The sequence below is a fragment of the Macaca thibetana genome, chromosome 13 (assembly GCF_024542745.1).
Source record: "Macaca thibetana thibetana isolate TM-01 chromosome 13, ASM2454274v1, whole genome shotgun sequence".
In the NCBI taxonomy this organism is placed as follows: Eukaryota; Metazoa; Chordata; class Mammalia; order Primates; family Cercopithecidae; genus Macaca; species Macaca thibetana.
In genome coordinates, this window is record NC_065590.1 from 20,077,357 (window position 1) to 20,100,909 (window position 23,553).

General features: G+C 39.4%; 1 protein-coding gene across 1 annotated transcript; it reads left to right on the forward strand.

Annotated features, from left to right (window-relative positions):
- Nucleotides 1-1,199: 1,199 nt before the first annotated feature.
- RNF103 (ring finger protein 103) lies at nucleotides 1,200-22,011 on the forward strand. Its single transcript, XM_050753024.1, has 4 exons — nucleotides 1,200-2,405; nucleotides 4,589-4,725; nucleotides 13,054-13,169; nucleotides 19,993-22,011. The coding sequence occupies exons 1-4, from the start codon at nucleotides 2,180-2,182 to the stop codon at nucleotides 21,566-21,568; spliced, it is 2,055 nt and encodes a 684-aa protein (XP_050608981.1). The 5' UTR covers nucleotides 1,200-2,179; the 3' UTR covers nucleotides 21,569-22,011.
- Nucleotides 22,012-23,553: the final 1,542 nt, after the last annotated feature.

Consider the following 23,553-nt stretch of genomic DNA (forward strand, 5'->3'; position numbering starts at 1 on the left):
AGTCACATTTCCCAGTAATTCCTGTTTTTTGTTTGTTTGTTTGTTTTCCTTCCTTATCAAAAGCGGCTGGTCAAAGACAACCTGGTTCAATTTATGAACCCAACTCCTTCCTCCCTCAAGACTGACAGAGATTGAGGTAAAGAGTACGCTCAGCCCTGTTAAATTTATAAGCACAGAATCGGGTATCGCATGCTTGTCCATGTGACTATTTATTTTTATTTTATTTATTTATTTATTTTTGAAATGGAGTCTTGCTTTGTTACCCAGGCTGGATGTGGTGCAGTGGTAGGATCTCGGCTCACTGCAAGCTCCACCTCCCGGGTTCACGCCATTCTGCTGCCTCAGCCTCCCGAGTAGCTGGGACTACAGGCGTCCGCCACCACGCCCGGCTAATTTTTTTTTTTTTTTTTTTTTTTTTTTTTTTTGTATTTTTAGTAGAGACGGGGTATCACCGTGTTTGCCAGGATCATCTCGAACTCCTGACCTCGTGATCTGCCCGCCTCGGCCTCCAAAAGTGCTGGGATTACAGGAGTAAGCCACCGCGCCCGGCCCATGTACAAAATAAAGCACCCAGAACTTTGCACCTGGACGTATCAACATTCAACAACCTTTGTCCTAGGAACTCAGGGAGTTCACACCAGGCTTTTAACACCCCTGAGACTGAAGGAGGGAAAAGGCTATAACTGGCAGCGACAACTGGGCCTAGGATAACGCTAACTCCAGTTTTGGCCAAACCTCCTCCAACACACATGTGCAAAGCCACATTCTCATGAAGAGGGGGCAAAACATTTGCTTTCTGGGTTTAACCTTCTACCATCTCAAACCAACTGTGCCAAAAATTTCCCTGTTCACCAGGATTCATCAAAAAACGTATATTTCTATTTTTATCGATTTTAAGAGAATAATTAACTGCTCTATTTTTACAGAAAATACACAAAGTGATACAGTCCAAAGACTAATACTCAGACGAAATCAATTGCTAAACATTGGCGGGGCAAAAGAGGAGACCACGCAACAAAAGCACGGACAGGCAACTTTCGGCACCGCGGGAAGGCCCCGACCAGGCTGGGGCTCCGCCTCTCCTCCCACTCCTTGCTCGGTTGTCCAGGAGCCCCGCGGCTCCCCGAATTCCCCGCCCTCCGCCCCTGCGGGCCTGCCCTGCAGGCCCCGCCCCAGCCCCGCCTCGTCCCGACGTCAGTTGTTGTGTCTCAGCTCCGGCCGCGGCCGCCCCTGATCTACGGCTGTGGAGGCTACGGCCGCGGCCTCCGGAGGTGGCGGGGGTGCTGGGGACCCGTGCCGCGACCGGCGCCGCCCATCCGAGCGGGGCAGGCGCTGAGTGGCCGGGAGGCAGCCGGGTAGCCGCCTGGAGGAGCAGTCTCAGGGCCTGTTATTGGTTTTTTCCCACCGAGACCGATTCCCTCTGCAGGGACGGCGACGCCCCATCCTGGGCCGGGCCGCGGTGCCCGCCTGCCTGAGAGGCGCCGCCCGCCAGCCGGCCCGAGCTAACGTGGAGCCGCCGCCGTGCCCGCCGTGCTTCTCGCGGAGCCTGGGCGGTCGGCGGGGCCTGGGGCCTGGGCTTCGGGCGCGGCGCTGCGGCGGTTGCTCCTCCCCGCGCAGGACACGCTGGGCCCCAGGCCTGGCCCGGCCGAGCGCCGCGCCCTCCTGACCCGCGGCCGCGGGAGTCTGGCCCCCACGGCCCCTCGGGCCCGGGCCTGCCGCCCGGATCCCCGGCTCCTGGGCGAATCTGAGTTATTTTTTGGTCTCTCCCCCTCCACCTTGAGATCGCGGCGCCCGAGGGCCGACCCCGCCACCTGGGTCAGTGTCCCCCGCAGAGGGAAGCGTCCCTCGTTTTCTTCCCGTGAGCTCTCCCCGCGCCCCTCGCCTCTCGGTGCTTAATGGATGGCGGTTGTGAGTTTTTCCCATTTATTTTTGTCGCCTCTTGACTGGGAGGCCCGGCGCGAGGCTCTGCGCCTCTGCGTCCCTCGTCGCCACCTCACGCCCGCGCAGATCCCGTCACCTGCCTCCCCGTCGCGGATGGCCGGCCAGTGACGGCGCCGGGTGGCCCGCGCGTGGACACGGGGCCGTCGCCCAAGCTGCCACCGAGCCGCGGCCTCGGACCCTCGACCCCTCTCTCTCCCGTATTCCGAGCTCTCTGGAAAGAGAGAAGACGCCAGGGAAGATGTGGCTGAAGCTTTTTTTCTTGCTCCTCTATTTCCTGGTCCTGTTCGTCCTGGCCAGGTTTTTTGAAGCCATTGTGTGGTATGAAACTGGCATCTTTGCCACCCAGCTGGTGGATCCAGTGGCGCTGAGCTTCAAGAAGCTGAAGACCATTTTGGAGTGCCGAGGGTTGGGCTACTCAGGGCTGCCTGAGAAGAAGGATGTCCGGGAGCTGGTGGAAAAGTCAGGCGAGTATCGAGCTTCCCCTAGGGCCCCCTCCACCTGGGAGAGGGGACGACCTGTACCTCCTGGTACCTGGCTGTTCCCCCAGAGTGAGGCCTTCCCTGGAAGGGTTAAAGCTGCCCAGGTTGCTTCGTCCAAGCTTTCTACAATCAAGTATGCGGATCCCAGCTTTGAGGAGGAGGCTGAAATTACTTGGAGGGGTGTTGGTGTATCCTTTTAAGGTTGTCGTAAAATGACAGTTTAAAGTGTGGCTTCTTAGCGTTGTTTACTAAGTTGAGTGATTTTCTCAAAATTCGGGAATATGAACTAGTTACAAACTGGAAAGCATTATTTGTCAGTTGAAGTTCATAAAAACGTAAGAAAAACTCCAAAACGTTGTCTGTCAATAGTAGTATTTGTCACGATAGTAATAATAAGGTACCTAGAGTGGGGACACATCTTTGGAATACTTACTATCAGAGGCACTTGGGCCTAGGATTTGAATGTTAGTTAAATCATGAGTTTGAATATAGACAGTGTACACCGACTTTAAGTCTGAAAAGGCGAGTAAGTCTGAGTAAGATGAGCATTTTGTATAAATGCTTGCCATGTTCGAGTTTATATTATATTTCTGTTAGGATTTTTTTTAATTTGCATCTTGGATGTAAGAAAAAGGTTTTTTTTGTCTTCTGTGTCACAGGCACCCTTGCATTGTTTAATGGGTTGAGAAATATAAGTGAAATAGTCCTGAGAGAATATTCAATGCCTTAAATAATGTGTTTTTCGTAATTGTTGGTTTTGGTAGGGTTGGGTGAGAAATATGATTACTTTTTTTCACTGCTGGACAAAGTATATCTTTGTTTGGATATACTTCCTGAAAGTGGAATGTAATTTGAGAAAGGCTTTCTGCGTTGCTGTAGGGAGCAGCTGAAACTGATGGTTATCTTTTTTTGTTGTTTCAAGTATTTCTGTCAGCTGTCTTTTACAAGACAAATCTTTTCCTTCTTTAGTACCCTATAGACATGTAGCGTGATAGACAAGAATATGAACTAGCTAGCAGTTTAACACTTGGATATTTGTAGGTTGTGGGTTATAAAACTCGTATCTCACTGTTAGGATAGAGGAGAGGAACCCACTCTGCAAAAGTGATAAATATTTCGTTAGAGAAAATATAAAATCGTGTATTATTCTTGCCCCTTGTTTGCTGGCTGGTTTATGGTGATTCTTATTTTTACCATAGGGGGAAGAAGTGGAGTAACTAGGGTAAAAGATCTCTACTAAATAAACTCTCTTGGTTTAGAGATGAGAAGTGTCTTAATTACTAAAGCCATCATTTTTTATGGAAAATAATTTGATCACACATTTTTTCTTTTGACAGTTATTTATTATTGCCTTCTTTCGGGACTAAAAATACTTGGCACATTGAATGTATTAGGTGTCCACATATAACTTTAAGACGCACAGCCCAATATGACTCAAATCACACATTTTATGGCAGAAAAGTCATGGTATAGCGGTTTAAAAATTTAAGTGTTTATTGTGAATGGTTTTGCTGCTATCATGGTGCAGTGCTTGGTTTCTCACTGTTTAATATTTAAGGCAAAAGTTAAAATAATTTGACTTTAGTGTTTTCCTTTCCTTTTTGTTTAATGATACAAGCTCTAAATTTACACTGTAAATTTGTATATGAATGTGAAGTTTGTTCTAACAGGTAAAGTTCTAACCTCCAAGTCATGCAAACCCTGTTGCTCTTTTAAGCAGGGCTGATGGCAAATTCTGTGAACCCAATTCTACATCTTTTAAGTAAGAAGCATATGAGCCATACTGTTTAAAAATGTATATGAAGCCTGTATGTGTCATACGTAAAACTAAATAATTAATAAAGTGGTGCCTTTTTGGAGTGGTACAAATTTGGTAATTTCCTAATAATTATGTGATAACCCCACTAAAATACAAGCCCTATTCTATAAGAGATAGATTTTTGTCTATTTTGTTCGCTTTTGCCTGACACGTAGGAAGTTCTTACTACATACTTATTGAATGTATGACACCTAAGTGGGTATATTCAGGTTCTACTAGTAGCTCTTGTCTATAGAATACAATGAAAGTACAATATCATGATTCTTAACAGTCTAAAAAATGGAATTACTGAAATTGGGAATCTAGGATTCTTGCAACCTTATTAGTGTTACTCTTTTCCTTTCTTTAGGTGACTTGATGGAGGGTGAGCTCTATTCTGCTCTCAAGGAAGAAGCATCCGAATCGGTTTCTAGTACCAATTTCAGTGGTGAAATGCACTTCTATGAACTTGTGGAAGACACAAAAGATGGCATCTGGCTGGTTCAGGTATGAAAAGCAGTGATAATTTGATATTTTGAGAACCCTAAAAAATTATTTTTACTCAAATAGTATGTACTAGCCAGTGACACTTCGTGTACTTGTGTCTTGTTTCTCACACATAACTTAGTTCTCTTAGGGAGGTTCTAGTATCTTTAAAAGGTTTTGGAGACTGAGGAAAATGAAAATTGACTAGTGGGAAAGAGAAAGTTGGGGGATGGGAGTCAACTTTTTGTTTAGAATCCCCAGAAGCAAATCTATTTTAATTATTGGACCTTTGTTGAATTGAGAAATACACATATATATCCCTTTTATTTAGTGATTTGCACTGTTTCTCTCAGTTTTTGTTATCTCCAGTTTTTAACTCAGTGGCCTGAATAATTTTTATATGTAAGTAAGAACCCTAAAGTAAAAGTAAAGGAATCATTTATTAGGGAAATAGCCAACTTTGTGACTATAGAGAAGCTGTTGCGGAAAATGGTGGGGGTGCTTATTACATAGCTCATGATGATGAGATTATAATTTTTAACCCTCGTTTTTATGATAGCAAAACTGTGAGACTTAATTAGCATATTAGAATTTTAGAGCTATGAAGGACCTTAAAAATATTTTATACTTTCCAAGATGTAATTTATGGCAAGTGGGCACGCATTATCGTTTACATATTTTAATTTAAATTAGAAAAATTATATTAACATGTAAATTTCATAAATTTTGCTTAGGAAGGACTAAAGTTATTTACATTTTAAAACTGTACATTCACTTAAAGTGACATATCAAGTAAATTAACAGCATGAATGTGGCTAAAATTATTAATGTAGTCTGTGAATGGCTGAAGCTTGGAAATTGTATCAGACTAACCTTTTCTGAGACTCTGAGAGGTGAACTAGCTTGCCCAAGGTCATGGAACTAGTTGGTAATATTGAACCAGGGTGAAACCCAGATCTTCTGATTTCTTGTCCGGTACTCTTGTCATTTCACCCTGGAGTAGGCAAAGTTTGATTCAGGGCATGAAAATTAAAATAGTTTCTTCATGTTTCTTTCTGAGAGTAAAGACTGCAAATATGGTAGGAAAAGCTTTGAGTTCAGAGACCTTAGTTGCAGGTCTGGTACTGTCACTGACTAGCAGTATGATTGTGAATAGGTACGTTTTTCTGTTGTACGTGACCTCAAATAAATACATATACATCTAAAAAGGATAAAATATTACAGTAGTCCTCTGTGCTAAAGAGTTGAGGTTTGGGAATTCTTCCAGAGATGACATTGTTTATCCATAGCCTTTCTTTATTGTAACCTTCCTATTGCATTTGTCCTTTTACCTTCCAGATAATCTAATTCAGTAATTTTAAGTTCAGCAATGGGAGAGAATGCGAGGGTATAGGTGTAGTCCATACATTATCTGTTTAAATTTTAATTTATTTCTGTGTTAATTGGAGTTGAAAAATAAGCTGTAGCTTTTTTAAAGCTTTAATTTATAAGTATATTGTTATTCCATTTCCTTTCTCTGGTACTTATTTCTAATAGTCTGATTGAGAAAGACACTGGTTTTGATAATTTTAGATTTTATTACTGAAGATGAGTTGAATAGCCAGTCCCACTGCCCTGCGTTCAGTGTCTAAATGTTTGTCATCCACATTGACTGATCCCATGGAAATAAATAGTGAAGATGTTGCACCCTTGAAACATGGAAGGCCATGTCAAAAGTCTTGAGTTCTTTTGCTATATAGGCTGCTGCCTATAGACAACAAATACATTCTGGTTCAATAGTTAGCAGTATATTCTTGGCTTATAAATGATCTACTGTTTTTGATGTCCTGTTAAAGATATTTATGAATTAAGCTCCTGTAATAAATATGTGACAGAATTCATCAAAAGTTTATTTAGCAGTTGTGGGTGTGCCAGGCCCTGTTCTGGGCCCTAAAGATATACCAGAAACACATACCAAGCTATGTCCTTGCTCTGTCAGGTAGCTCACATTCTAGTTGGGAGAGGCAGACACCAAATAAATATTTAATATAACATCAGTTAGTGGAAAGTACTAAGAATAAAAATAAGCAGATTAAGGAGAGGAGAGTGGCAAGGAATTCTCTGGTAAGGTGGCAAATGAAGTGAAGAACAAATAATGATAGTAAATGGTAGCATTGTAAATTCTAGTTGCTAAATTTTTTTTCTCTGAAAATATTTTTAAACCTCATAGGTATTAATAGCTGAAAAACAACTCTTAAAAAATAGGATGTATTTCTATGGTTTTCTGTATATGGAAATGATGCAGTAGGACACCTACTTAATTTTTCCAATGATGCTCAAGGTTTGCACTGACCACCACTGTCTGGCTTGTGTTCCTTGAGGCCAGTGGCTTACATCTGTCAAATGGCTGGCCTGGTCTGAAAGAACAATCTCTGTCAGGACAACTGAGAAGAATGAGATTGAAACCTTGTCCGTGGCACTGTGAACTAGCCAGCTAAGCCAATCAGCACAGCCACCTTGGTTTAAGCCCTTAAAAGAGGGTTGTATTTTTTTTAAAACTATGCTTAAAATTGAAAATATCTACTAGAAACAGAAGAGAAATGTCGTCTCCATTGCTTGCCATTCTTTCAGCTCAGATCATATATATTAATCTATTGTAAAGGATAGCTTTCAAGAATTCAGTTTTTAACAATTTGAATTGTTGTTATTTTCTGTTTACGGTAGTCCCTCCTTATCTGAGGGGGATACATTCCAAGACCCCCAGTGGATGCCTGAAACTATGGATAGTACCAATCCTATATAATCTATGTTTTTTCCTATACATACATACCTGTGATAAAGTTTAATGTATAAGTTAGGCACAGTAACAACAACTAATGATAAAAATAGAACAATTATAACAATATACTGAAATAACATTTATGTAAATGTGGTGTCTCTCTCTCCGAATATCTAATTGTATGTAGCATTTTCGGACTGCAGTTGACTGCAGAAAGTGAAACTGAGGATAAGGGGAGGCCACTGTATTTTAGAAGAAGCTGACTAATTTGTTCTCTGTCATTTGTTTTAAGTCTATGAGGAGTGTTTTCATAGATGAAGATGCACAGATGCCAGCCAGTTCAATCCTCTTCACATTTTCAAGCTTTTCCAGGTCCATTTTACAATATAGTCTCTGTAACGTGAACAGAATTAATTTTAGTTTTCAAGGTAGCAACGTATGTATGACATCTTTACCAATGACACACTATGATATACATGAAGAACCAAGTGCTCTTTTTTCTAAGTTATATCTAACATTGTTTTTCCCCTTTGTTCCTAACCCAAGCTCATATCTTTCATTAGCTATTCATTTAACAGTTTTGTGGATTATTTGGCCCCAGTCTTCATAGCATTACAAACAGAAGATGGTTACTTATCTTTCAAAAGACCCTTAGTCAGAGAGGCAGATGGCACATTGGATAGGCTTCTGAGGTGGAGAAGTTAGCATAATTTATGGGTTTTATGGATTTATCCTCTTCTTAACATTTCTATTTCTCTGTTTTGACTTTTGTTATAGTTCAAAGAAGGACATTTTTGTTGCCTACTGGCTGTGTTACATCATACAGAATTTAAAGTCACTGGAATTGTAACAGTGAGAAGCATCGTATGATTTAAAATAAAGCTTTGGGTCAATATTTACTGAAGTATTACATCAATATATTTCCTGTTTGGCTTACAAGAGTTAATAGCTGATTTTAAACTTGTTTATCTTTGCTCCTAGACAATAGTTTTGTTCGAGGAGATTCTAAATTACGTATTTCTTTCTTGACACTACTATAGAGGTGAAACATAGCAAGCCACTTTATCTTATATTTTGTAGTGGTAAAAAAATTTATAAATTCATAAAGTAAGAATACAAAAAGTTAAAAGACCACTGTTTTATTTTTGTCAATCACTTGTCCTTACTCTTTTTTTTTTTTTTTTTTTTTTTTGAGACGGAGTCTCGCTCTGTCGCCCAGCCTGGAGTGCAGTGGCCGGATCTCGGCTCACTGCAAGCTCCGCCTTCCGGGTTTACGCCATTCTCCTGCCTCAGCCTCCCGAGTAGCTGGGACTACAGACGCTCGCCACCTCGCCCGGCTATTTTTTTGTATTTTTTTACTAGAGACGGGGTTTCACCGTGTTAGCCAGGATGGTCTCGATCTCCTGACCTCGTGATCCGCCCGTCTCGGCCTCCCAAAGTGCTGGGATTACAGGCTTGAGCCACCGCGCCCGGCCAACTCTTAATGATTTTATATAGTTTGCGTGTATATACTAGGTTGCCTTATGATTTTGAAAGTAGAGACTCCCTATTATAATGAAATACTGAGAATGCAGAAAATATCGTAGCACAATGCTCTTATTGCTCCAGGGAGTTATGTTACTTAACTAAACCTGGATGTTATTGTATGGAGATTAACAATATTAAAAGGAGTATGCCACATAGTTTGATCAGTGATAAACCTCACCTCTAAATAATGGGCATTTTAAAATGCACTGAATTAGACATCTTTATGTCTGACTGAGATCAAGAACATTAATATGCAGTTGCTTAGCAGAGTACTATTTATCCAGAAAACATCTTGGTACAGGTTGCTGGGGAAGGGACTTTGATTATAACAGAACTCAGAAGCTTAAGAGTCTTTCCTTTAGAGACTCTGTGTAATCAGAACTAGAAGAATGAGTTATTAAACTGTAAGAAGCTGAAATTGTTTGGTTTGACATAAATAGTTATTGAGCACCCATATGAGCTGGGCACTATATTAGCTGCAGGGACCACAGTGGTGACCAAGTGTGGGGATGCCAGAGGCAGATATCCTGGGAAAGGGAATGGAAAGATTGCTTCGCTTCTAGCCTGTGTTGCCAGGTCTGTTCCAGACCTGGAACTCAAGCTGTACTTTCTCCAGTTTTTTTCTAGTCTTTGAAAATGTTCCCCACATACAGTGTTCCTTCCTGAGCTGCTGAGGAAAATGTCTCTCCTTTTAATGAGACCAGCCATATGAATGCTACTCAGAATCATCATGCATCCTTCTAGGATATGAGCTATAAATTGGGGACTCTTACTAGTATGACATAGTGTGTGTGTTTGTGTGTGTGTGTATGTATATATATATATAAAATACATAACATATAAGGCATATATATATATATTAGGCTGAGAATATTTGTTGTGCTCTGTGACTCAGCTATATTAGTTATTTTGTGAAAATATTAGCATTTTTATAGTGGTTGGTTAAACTCCACCAGATTTAATTTATGCTAAACCTTCAGTTGAATTATATAACTATATAGGACATTGAACAAATTTTTAATTGCATAAATGTAGCTGTAAAGTAATATAAAATGCTTTCATGCAATGCCTACAAGATTTTTCATTTTTGTGTAGCTCAGTCAGGGATCCTTAGACCCTTCAAAAACAAATGCTAGAACAGGTTGCTGAATAAATAAGGCCCTGGCATTGAACATTGTCTTGTACCTGCCCCAGGTACAAGTATGTTCTCAACTCTTTTCACTCACTTCTGCTATCTCTGCTGGAACCAGGACGTACCTGGGAAGAACCCCTCTCATTCCTCCTTCTTTTCCTAACATTGGAGCTCTTATCACATGTCTCAAAGATACCTGTGCAGTGAACAGGGTCTTCACTGAAAGCTGCCTCCAGACTTAGGAACTAAATATTTACACTGGCGAGGCAACCTCTAAACTCCTTGGAGCAGTGTCATTCTGCACACAGACCTGAAATGTTTGGGTTATTTGCAACCTTGATCAAGAAATAGGATAATGCCTGAAAAGTGAGTTATTTTTGAAAGACGGCAAAGAGTAAAGAGTATGGTAGTATGCTTGCACACATACTTCTTAATCTTCCTAAGGAATCTGAAAAATAAGTTAAACGTGTCTTTGATTAGTTGACTAAAAGAACTACCAGATTGACTCTTGAGTAGTAGCAATAAAAATAAAAAAAAAAAGAGAAGAGGCAGCAGCAGTCTGCTTTGTTTGATCTTCCTGATTTTCTAGGTACAACCTTTTTTTTTTCTTTTTTTTTTTTTTTTTTTTTGTTTTTGAGATGGAGTCTTGCTCTGTTACCCAGGCTGGAGTACAGTGGCACAATCTCGGCTCACTGCAACCTCTGCTTCCCGGGTTCAAGCGATTCTCCTGCCTCAACCTCCCAAGTAGCTGGGATTACAGGTGTGCGCCACCACGCCCAGCTAATTTTTGTTTTTTTAATAGAGGTGGGGTTTTGCCATGTTGGCCAGGCTGGTCTTGAACTCCTGACCTCAAATGATCCACCCACCTCGGCCTCCAAAAGTGCTGGGATTAAAGGCGTGAGCCACCGCATCCGGCCTCCTAGGTAAAACTTATAAAGTACTTTGGGGCCAGAGAAAAATGTAAAAGCTAGGGACTTACTGGGTAGGGTAACTGGTATAAGCATCCTTCAAAAGAGCTTTCACCTATTAAGTCCATGTCCCCAGATTGCCTTCTTCCTGGTTACTTCAACTGTCTTGAGTATTTGAATAAATTGTATCTGCCTCAATAAGACCACTTATTTTCATTAAAAAGTAGTATCAAAACCATGGTTGGGTGCAGAGGTTCATGCCTACAATTCCAACACTTGGGAGGCCAAGGCAGGAGGATCACTTGAGGCCAGGTATTTGAGGCTGCAGTGAGCCATGATTGAGCGACTGCACTTCATCCTGGGGAACAGAGTGACACCCTGTCCCTTAAAAAAAAAAAAAAAGTAATATCGAAACCATTTGCTTAATGCCCTAAATTGTGTATATGTATTCATTAAGCTTCAGACTTATGTGATAAAGTGTTATGTATGCATGTGTGTCTTGTTAAGTATGAGGATGGTAGTGGAATGTCACAGGGGTTATTTGGCACTTCAAGTCACTTGTCATCACCATGTGCTGTCTCTTCTGCTGCCCTCTGACATTTGTTAGACGTTCTAGCAGAGAGGCCACAGATGAGGTGGCTGTACCACCTCTTGTATCTCCCAAGGAGTTGACTGTCAGCACTCATTTTACATACCTACCTGCAACTTCACTTCCTGGAGGCTTTGTGAGTGTGAAAATGGTCCTTCCTCCCAGAAAGATTAGAGGTCCCCAGAGTATTATGTTGTAATTTTGAATTGTATAGTATCAGTAATATAACATTTATGAAAATAAACTTGGCCTATATACCCTGGACTTAAACAGATGGTTTCATGATGACTTTAGACATTTTTGGCTTTCCTTTAACTTCCCATTTAGTTATTTTTTATGGTCTTGTTTTTAATGTTTTTTGGTTTTTACTGGTATCTGCTTTGAAATTCTGCCTTCATTAAAGGCAGGAAGATTAGGAGATAAAGGGAAAGGTATTAATGATTAGAAAGGCTGACATTTATAAGAGAAGTCTTAACATATTTTGAAGGTCTTGCTCTGTCACCCAGGCTGGATTGCAGTGGCACTATCTCTACTCACTGCAACCTCCACCTTGCAGGTTCAAGTGATTCTCATGCCTCAGCCTTCTGAGCAGCTGGGACTACAGGTGCCTACCACCACGCCTGGCTAATTTTTGTATTTCTAGTAGAGACAGGGTTTTGCCATGTTGGCCAGGCTAGTCTTGAACTCCTGGACTCAAGTGATGCACCTGCCTCGGCCTCCCAACATGGGATTACAGGCGTGAACCACCACACCTGGCCTCTTTTTCTTAAGATTCTTTTTCTTTTCCTAATCCTAATTGTGTTTGAAAGCTCTTGCAAATTTGAAGTACAAGTTCAATAATGTAAAATTCATTATGGTAATTATTTTTGTATGTTAGAGCCATTCATGATTGTTAAGCAAAAAGCCATAGAAGTAGTAGTATTTATTGATTTAGTCAAAACATCCTTTAATAGAAAACATGTGTTTGACTCTTGGCTCCATAATTATACTTTTTAAACAGTGAAATTTGAACTTGTTGAACCTACATGTGATAATTTTTAGTAAGCTTTATTTGGATTATTGTTTAAAATTTTCTTTTCAGAGCAAAGAGAAATTATTCCAAGGGCCATTTTCTTTCTGTGTAACTTAATTAGAGAGAAGAGGCCATATGGTGGAGAACATGGCTAGCTTTTTAATACAGTTTTGACTCCCTACCTCTCTTTGTAAGTGCCACAGAGTGTGGGAGAGTTTAATTTACTTTTCAGTGTTTTAAGTCTTTTTTCCTATTGGATAGTTGCTCCTTCTATAAGAATTGTAATGATAATGTGATGATACAATAAACAATAACTGGGAATAGAATATCTTTTTTTAAGTGAAATTATATTGTTGATATAAATTGTTGGTTTGACTCCATTTTAGGTAATTCAAGTTCCTTTTTCTCTTTTTTTGGGAATAGGTCATAGCAAATGACAGAAGTCCCTTGGTGGGCAAAATTCACTGGGAGAAAATGGTTAAAAAGGTGTCAAGATTTGGAATACGTACAGGCACATTTAACTGTTCCAGTGATCCCAGGTAAGTTGATTAGGCAATTCTTAGAATTTGAGTCCTGACCAGCATCTTTCTTGTTTGAAAAGGACAATGATACTAGAAGCCTGCTTGAACTGAAAGCTTATTATAATGTGTAGCACACTCTTAGTTACACAGGTGCTTGATTAATAGTTTTTGATAAACTGGCAGTTAATTACTTTTACTCTAGGATCTATCTCTGTCTTCTCTATCTCCCTCTCTCTCCCTGTCCCTTTCTCTGGCTCTTCTGTGTTTTTTCATAGCTTTAGGTGATATCTCTGTGCTGATCTAAATCTTCTTCTATCATTCTGACCTCTAGTTTGCATTTCTTTGCTTATTTCCATTGGCTCTGCACGTATCCCTAGATATTTTCTTTTCCCTGAAATCTAGTATCTGAAATCAGATTCATTCTCTTTTTCTTTAATCATCCATGTATCTTTCTACCTTTCTTTTTTTCTGTCCTTCGCTGGTTTTCCCCCCATTTTCTCAAATAAGAATCCTCAGAGGTGTTTTTGTTTATGTTTTGTTTTTTTGTCATCATTTCCAGTATTCAGTCTGTCACATTATTTCTTGTTTTATTATTCCATTATTTCTTCTTTGAAATGCCTTTTTTTTTCCATTTCTCATGCTAACAAGTTATAACTTAGACTCATTCATTCATTTAATTTTCCATTTGGTGAATATTTAATGAAAGATTAGCATGTACAGCATGTTTTTTTTTGTGTGGAGGAGGAGGCATATATATATATGTCAAAAACCCCACAATATTAGCTAGTTTCTAACGTAGGTAGATATGCCTAACTTGCATCCTTTATATGTGTTAGCCGTAATGGGCAACCCATTGGTTGTAGAAAACTCTCCTAAACCATGACTATACCTCCTTTCCTTAGCCTTACATTTACTTCTCTTCTGCTTAGAACCCCTGTTTTGCCTGCTAGTAATATAAGGTGAGATCGATGGTAGAGTTCCCCTAAGAGTTGGGAATAGGAGGGAAGTTCCTGCATCTCTTAACTCACATTTAGTCTCCTCATCTACCTGCAAAGCTCTCATGCTCATCTTCACCACAGAGTCTTTTTTTCTTTTCTTTTTTTGAGACAGGATTTGGCTCTGTGACTCAGGCTGGAGTGCAGTGGTGTGATCATAGCTCACTGCAACCTCCAACTGATGGATGGGCTCAAGTGATCTTCCTACCTTAGCATCCCAAGTAGCTAGGACTATATGCATGCATCACCACACCTGTCTAATTTTTTTTTTTTTTTTTTTTTAGAGATGGGGTCTTGCTGTGTTGCCAGGCTGGTAACCACAGAATCTTAATCACATCCCATTGACTTTTTGTTGAAATGTCTAAGATAGCTTAAGTCTTAATGCTCTTTTGAAAAGGAAATCATTCTGATCTCCATCCATCATTTACCAAAGATCCTATTTCCAAATAGAGTCTAAGTGAAAGGTCTTTGTGTCCCTCACTGATTTTTACAATACCTAGAACAAATGATGATGCTGATATTTAGATTTTTTAATTTATGTCAAAAGTCAGTATTCATGTCACTATCTTCTTTTAAAATACTTAATGTATTTTTAAAAACTCAATAGAACTAAATAATATATTTCAAACATTATAGTTTATAAATATATTAGAAAATATCAAATAAAAACACATTTTAAAAATATATAAAGTTGAATACATTAATTAAAGTCTAATGTTATTAGATAATAAAGAATTCAAAAACAAAATAAAAATCTGTTAAATATGAAAAACTGAAAGAATGATTAGGTGGGGGCAGACAGATCATAATCTTATAAATCAGAGTGCATCAGAAGTGTCATAATTCAGTCCAGTGGATTTTAGTGCAAATTTGTTTAGCTCTTCTTTTAAAAAGCTCTGATTCTGTATTAGCTGAGAAATGGTGAAGAGATACATATAACTTAGCTCCAGATGTTTTTCTCTAAATCCTTCATCTTCAAATAATCCTAGCTCTTATTTACAATTGAAGCAATGTTTTTTTGAGTAACTTTTTGCTTTTTTGTTGATTGTAGCTATAGTTTTTGTTATTTAAAAAAAGTACTTCTACTCAGCTTCATCAGAAAATGATTTTGTTGCACAGTGACTTGTACCAGTTCCAATAATGTGTCCCTGACACCTCATTTGGAAAGTCCTCCAACTGGAATAAGAAGTGTTCTTGCCGTAGAAGCTATGCTTAGTCAGGGTCATTTTTTTCTTCTTTTGATGACTATGGAGATATAGAAGAATAAAATTTAGAGATACAGAAAAGAGTGTTCAGAATTTCAATGCAGGGTATAAGTGGGCAGAGAATAGTGTTATTCAGGAAGTGTTTTAATCACATATTTTGAGTAATTGAGTCATCATCTTGATTTTGGAGTTTTAAAAATACCAAAAGTCTGTGCTGCATTCTTTGACTGTAGTCCCTTCTCTGGGTGGCCTCTGGGCAGCTGACTTCAATATGCTGGTCCCACTGTAGAGCTATACTTTCCTTACCTGTTTAGCTCCTGCCTTGTCTGTTTTGTGTTGCTCTATAAGAATATCTGAGGCTGAGTGGTGGCTCACGCCTATAATCCCAGCACTTTGGGAGACCAAGGCAGGTGGATCACCGGAGGTGAGGAGTTCAAAACCAGCCTGGCCAACATGGCGAAATCCCGTCTCTGCTAAAAATACAAAAATTAGCCGGGCTTGGTGGTGGGTGCCTGTAGTCCCAGCTACTCGGGAGGCTGAGGCAAGAGAATCGCTTGAACTCAGGAGGTGGAGGTTGCAGGGAGCTGAGATTGCACCACTGCACTCCAAGCCTGGGTGACAAGAGCGAGACTCTGTCTCAAAAAAAAAAAAAAAAAAAAAAAAAAATACCTGAGGCTGAGTAATTTATAAAGAAAATAGATTTATTTAGCTCACTGTTCTGCAGGCTGTATAAGAAGCATGGTGCCAGCATCTGCTCAGCTTCTAATGAGGCTTCTGTGCTGCCAGAACATGGCAGAGAAGGTCAAAGGGGAAGTGACCACATGTGAAGGGCATGTGGCTTTATGTCAACTCACTGTCAAGGAAACTACTCCATTCCCACAAGAACTAATTCAGTCTTGCCAGAGCTAGTACTCACTAACTTGAGAGCAGCACTAAGTATTCATGAGGGATCCGCCTCCATGACCCAGACACCTCCCACTAGGCCCCACCTCTGAACACTGCCACACTGGGAAGAAAATGTCAACATGAGGTTTGGTGGGAACAGACAAACCGTAACCAAACCAGAGCAGCTCCCTTAAGAACATTCAGGACTACCACTTCAGAGCAGCTTCTGACTCTGTCTAGTTGTAGCAACTTTAATTTCTTTCCCCATATACCCAAAAGGAGTGGCCTTGCCTGGCTCTGCCTCTTCGCATTCCCTAACCAACAGATCGATTTCAGAGAGCTTTTCCTATGAGGTTCATACTCTGTAATTTTTTTGAGAAAATAGGAGATGAGGTGGTAATGATGTGTGGGTAGGGTTGGGGAGATGGGGGTTGGTAAAGAGAAGATAGAGGACATGGGAATTGCAGGAGCTGAGTGGTAAACAGGAAGCCTTATGGCAAGAGTGTCTGGGATGGTGGCCTGTGGAAAAAACAGGGAAGGAGAAGAGAAGGGATTGCAGAGAGAGCCAGGAAAGCCAAGGAGGCCAATGACCTTGTCTGAAAAAACAGCATACATAAACAGAAACGTTAAGGTTTCTTTTTCTTTCTTTCTTTCTTTTTTTTTTTTTTTTTTTTTTTTTTTTTTTTTGAGATGGAGTCTCACTGTTTTGCCCAGGCTGGAATGCAGTGGCACGATCTCAGCTCACTGCAACCTCAGCCTACTGGGTTCAGGCGATTCTCATGTTTCAGCCTCCCAAGTAGCTGGGATCACAGGTGCACGCCACCATGCCCAGCTAATTTTTGTATAGTTCAGATAGGGTTTCACCATGTTGACCAGACTGGTCTCGAACTCCTGGCCTCAAGTGATCCGCCTGCGTTGGCCTCCCAAAGTGCTGGGATTACAGGTGTAAGTCACCAAGCCTAGCTCTTTTTAAATATAGCATGTCACATCAGCAACTGGAAGACCAAAACTCACAAGCCATGTTTCTTATCATTTTCAGTCTTAAAATTCTCTAAGAGATCTTAAAAGGTCTCTAAGAGAACTCAAAAGGTTTAGTTTAAAAACTAGAGGATATTTTCATGGTATTGTCATTGAATTTATTCAGATTGTAAAAAAAAAAAATTTTGAATTGGCAATAAAAGTTTTTGTATTGATGTAAGGTAATACAACATTATTCTATCTGGAATGATAAAATTATTACTTAGCTCTGAACTGAAAAGAAAGCACATAATATATTTGTTTTCTTATATGAAGAAATGTCTGCACTTAGAACTTGTTCATTTTACAAAGTAAGTTTTCTGTCAGAAAGACTGTCATTTAATTTATGACACAAATCAGAGGCCACAGTAGGAAGATAAAATGGATGGCCAAGAGTTGAAATGTGTCATCACAAATATCATGTGCAATGAAAACGTTAAAGATACTCGAAGATATTTAAGATATAAATAAGACAATTGTTCATATGCATTTGACTTGTTACTTTTTTGGGATAGGGTAAAAATAGAATTCATGTCAATCAATGAATTATTATTTTGCATTGAGTAGAAGATAATTATTTTGTAGGAATATATACTTTTCAGACCATTTAGTTAAAACAGTAATGATATTAATGGAATCTGTCTTATTAAGGAAGTGAATCAACTCAACAAGAAGCTAAGAGTCACGGTCTGTGATTTTGAGTCACCTAGACAGTTTTCCAGAATCATCACTAACCTTGTCTTAAAACATAGCATCTTGTCATCATTTATCTTAAACTATATCACAAAATCCCTGAGATAAAATTAGTCATATTATCATTATAAAGCCATATGCTATCTATGTCAAGACTCTTCTCTCTTCATCTGATTATGTGATGTGTAATATGCTTATTTAATAAAATATAATCCATGCTAAGTAAAGCATAATATCTATGAGTTTTACATCAGTATTCTGAGTAGCAAAATGAGAAGTCAGATATTTATTACTATGCATATACAAATCTGTAACAAATAAAACGTATCCATGTGGTAGATTGTCTTTTTTACAATTGTATTGAGGTAAATTTTACTTAAAAATTTCACATGGTAGGTTTTGGGGAAAAAAAATACTTTGTAAAAACAAAAGATTAACTCTTCTGTGTGGTACATGAAAAAAGAAACTAAAACGAGCTAAAACTAAAAACAAAAGGCAACCTGGGCAACATAATGAGGCCCATCTCTACAAAGAATTATTTTAAAACTTAGCCGGGCATGGTGGCATGCATATGTGGTCCTAGCTACTCAAGGAGGCTGAGTCAGGAGAATTGCTTGAGCCCAGGAGTTCAAGACTACAATGAACTGTGATTGCATCAGTGCACTCCAGCCTAGGTGACAGGGAAAGACCCTATCTCTTAAATAAAATAACTAAAAATTTAAAAATAAAAAACAAAAGGAAAATATTTTCACTTACAATCTCTTTACTGGGATACAACAGCTGTTTTCATTTTTTTTTTTTTTTTTTTTTTTTTTTTTTGAGACAAAGTCTTGCTCTGTCGCCCAGGCTGGAGTGTGCCAGTGGCGTGATCTCAGCTCACTGCAACCTCTGCCTCCCAGGTTCAAGCGGTTCTCCTGCCTCAGCCTCCCAAGTAGCTGGGATTACAGGCGCGCGTTGCCATGCCAGCTAATTTTTGTATTTTTAGTAGAGATGGGGTTTCACCATGTTGGCCAGGATGGTCTCAATCTCCTGACCTTGGCCTCCCAAAGTGCTGGGATTACAGGTGTGAGCCAACTGCGCCCAGCCTGTTTTCATTTTTTAATATTTATTTTCTCTCATTACCTAGTTTTCTAAGGGGAGATGGATGTCACAAGTCTCCTAGCAAGAACCTGTCAGTAGACAGGTTTCCAAAAGGAAGAGAGTCCTGACCCTACTGAATAAATCTAAACGAATGATTGAATTTTAGTTAAATTCTTCTGAATATACTCTGCTGTAAAATGGGAATCATTCTTGAAGTGAACCTCTTAATCTAAATACTTCCTGTTTTTGTTTCCTCTTGTTAAATACTCCTCTTCATAATCTTCATTGAAGAAATAAGAGAATACAAACATATATGGGGCTTGCAGTTGCTCTTTTCTTGGTTGGCTTTTGTGCAGATTACTTTGTAGCAGTCAGGCATTGTGGTAGTTGTTAATTAAATGGGTGAGCATGACTCCTACCCTCAAGGAGCTTGTACCAAACCAATGACTCAGCCTTAGGATGATCTGTTTTCTTCTCTTTTCTCCACCCATCTGGATTCTAACCATCCTTTAAGACCTAGTTCAATTCCTGAACCATTCATGAAATCTGCACCAGCCCAAACTTTGAACTTCTTTTGCATTATTTAGCAACAGAATATATAAAGTTTTATCTCTGTTTTGTCTCCTTAATAGGATTTTAAATTCCTTCTGAGCATGAATTATTCTTATCTTCTGGATCTTAGCACATAACGCAGTTGTAGGTACATAAGAGATGCTGAAGTAATTGCTGATTCCTTTGAATCAGGCTTTTCAAGATACACTTTATTTAAAAAAAAAAAGAAACATAGAAATACAAAACAAACTAGAAAAACAGAGCTTGCTTTTCACAGCTGCCAAGTAGTGGTACTACTTTTTGATTATTTGGAGATTATTTGGTTTTGGGAACAGGTGCTAAAGAAATTTATCAGGGAAGATAAATTGATTGCATTACAGCCTAGCTGTTTACTTACAGTTTCCTCTCTTATAGATATTGCAGGAGAAGAGGCTGGGTCCGATCCACACTCATTATGTCTGTTCCACAAACAAGTACTTCAAAAGGGAAAGTCATGCTTAAGGAATACAGTGGACGCAAGATTGAAGTAGAGCACATTTTTAAATGGATAACTGCTCATGCAGCTTCTCGGATCAAAACCATTTATAATGCTGAACATTTGAAAGAAGAATGGAATAAAAGTGATCAGTATTGGTTAAAAATATACCTATTTGCAAACCTTGACCAGCCCCCAGCTTTCTTCTCTGCACTAAGTATAAAGTTTACTGGAAGAGTTGAGTTTATTTTTGTTAATGTAGAAAATTGGGACAACAAGAGTTATATGACAGATATTGGCATATATAATATGCCATCATACATACTTAGAACTCCTGAAGGAATTTACAGATATGGAAACCACACAGGCGAATTTATATCCCTTCAGGCCATGGATTCATTTTTGCGCTCATTACAACCTGAGGTAAATGATCTGTTTGTTTTGAGCTTGGTTCTAGTTAATCTTATGGCTTGGATGGACTTATTTATTACACAAGGAGCTACCATCAAGCGATTTGTGGTTCTCATAAGCACTTTAGGGACATATAATTCTCTATTAATTATTTCCTGGCTACCTGTGTTGGGCTTTTTACAGCTACCTTACTTAGATAGCTTTTATGAATATAGCTTAAAATTGTTGAGATATTCCAATACAACCACACTGGCTTCATGGGTAAGGGCAGACTGGATGTTTTACTCTTCACACCCAGCCCTGTTTCTCAGTACATACCTTGGACATGGTTTACTAATTGATTACTTTGAGAAGAAGAGAAGGCGCAACAACAACAATGATGAAGTCAATGCCAATAACTTAGAATGGCTATCAAGTCTGTGGGACTGGTACACCAGCTACCTCTTCCACCCGATTGCTTCTTTTCAGAACTTTCCTGTAGAATCTGATTGGGACGAAGACCCTGACTTATTCTTGGAGCGCTTAGCTTTTCCTGACCTTTGGCTTCACCCTCTGATACCAACTGATTATATTAAAAATTTACCAATGTGGCGATTTAAATGTCTTGGAGTCCAGTCTGAAGAGGAAGTGTCGGAGGGGTCTCAAGATACTGAAAATGACTCAGAAAGTGAGAACACATACACTTTGAGCAGTAAGAAGGAAGTATTTGAAGATAAGCAAAGCGTATTTCACAATTCTCCAGGAACAGCAAGTCACTGTGATGCTGAGGCTTGTTCATGTGCCAATAAATATTGTCAGACCAGCCCATATGAAAGGAAGGGAAGGTCATATGGATCATATAATGCTAATGAAGATATGGAACCTGATTGGTTAACTTGGCCTGCTGATATGCTGCACTGTACTGAATGTGTTGTTTGCCTAGAGAATTTTGAAAATGGATGTTTGCTAATGGGGTTGCCTTGTGGTCATGTGTTTCATCAGAATTGCATTGTGATGTGGTTGGCTGGGGGCCGACATTGTTGCCCTGTTTGCCGGTGGCCTTCTTATAAAAAAAAGCAGCCATATGCACAACACCAGCCCTTGTCAAATGATGTCCCATCTTAACCATGTGCAATTTGTCCTTTATAAGCTTTGAGTATCTTACAGCTTGCCTTTTTAATGTTAGTCACAATGTTTTTGTGGTTTGAAGTTTAGTTTAATGTTAGTGCAGTGACAGGAAATACACATTATGCTAATGTTGATGACAGAATTTATTTGGTTGCCTTGTGTGTTAATTGAATGCATACTTAATTGTAAAATTTTTTATTTACAACATTGGAAATTCAGAAGTTAATGTTTTTTGTAAGCACAAAAGAAGTATGATAGAAATTTATCCTAGCAAGACGTTACAAGATAGGATCAAATTCTAATAGAATTGAGCCGGTTTCTTATCCTAAATGTTTCCTCCCTTTTTACAATCTCTGTCCAACACCTCTTGGTTAAATAATGTATGCTGTGAGACATGAAATTAAAACAGACCTATGAAATAAATTATTTTAAAACCAGAAGATTACAGATTTTCCAATGTTAAATTTTTTTTGATAAGGTGGCTGAATGATATAGGTGTTTTGCTGGTTTGTTAATTTCACAGGTAGATCAAACATGATTCTTGACTCATGTTGGGGAGGAAGACAAAATGTTGCTGGCACTTGCTGGAAGTGACAGTTCACCTTTTAGCTTGGTTAGCTTTGATGGGAAAGAATTTCATGGTGGGCTTTTGAAAAAGTACTAAATAATTTATTAGTACTTAGCACATTTATTCATCTAAATAAAATCAACTGTAGCATATTAGCCATACATAAATTATGTTTTTTCTGACTTCTACTTTTGAAAGTTTTTAAAGCTACAGAAAGCTATAAACATAGTACAGTGAACATCCATTTCTTTTTATCTAATTTCACCAAGTGTTCATATTTTGTTATATTTATTTTATCTCCTATCTCTTATGTGTATATTTTTTTTTTTTTTTTTTTTTTTTTTTTTGAGATGGAGTCTCACTTTGTCGCCCAGGCTGGAGTGCAGTGACGCGATCTCGGCTCACTGCAAGCTCCGCCTCCTGGGTTCACACTAGTAGTTGGGACTGCAGGCGCCTGCCACCATGCCCGGCTAATTTTTTTTATTTTCAGTAGAGACAGGTTTTCACCATGTTAGCCAGGACGGTCTCGATCTCCCGACCTCGTGATCTGCCCGCCTAGGCCTCCCAAAGTGCTGGAATAACAGGGATGAGCCACCGCACCTGGCCACTGATTCTTTTGAAAATAAATTTCAGTCATCATGATGACTGAGCCCTAAATATATCACCACATATCTAAGAACAAGGACATTCTTTTATGTAACCACTATACCATGATGACACTCAAGAAATTTAACATTGAATAATAGCTAGTGTATATAAAAATCGATACTCCCCAATTGTTCCTAAAATATCCTTTATATCTAAATGTTTTTGTTTTATTTTTATTGTGAACTCAGACATAGTTGATACATTAGGTTTAGTCTCCTCCTTTACATCCTTTCCTCTACAGTAATTCCCCCTGCCCCCACCTTTTACTTTTTCTTTTTTTTTTAAGACAGTTTCACTCTTGTTGCCCAGGCTGGAGTGCAGTGGCACGATCTCAGCTCACCGCAACCTCCGCCTCCCGGGTTCAAGCGATTCTCCTGCCTCAGCCTCCCAAGTAGCTAGGATAACAGGCACCCGCCACCACACCCAGCTAATGTTTGTACTTTTAGTAGAGACTGAGTTTCTCCATGTTGGCCAGGCTGGTCTCAAACTCTCGACCTCAGGTGATCTGCTCACCTTGGCTCCCAAAGTGCTGGGATTACAGGTATGAGCCACGGTGCTCGGCCACTGCTCCCCTTTTAAAAAAGTAGACTTCTTTGATTTCTCTCTGGTGTTCTGTTTTTTTTTTTTTTTTTTTTTTTTTTTTTTTTTTTTTTTTTTTTTTGAGACAGAGTCTCTCTCTGTCGCCCAGGCTGGAGTGCAGTGGCAAGATCTCAGCTCACTGCAACCTCTGCCTCCCTGGTTCAGGCGATTCTCCTGCCTCAGCTTC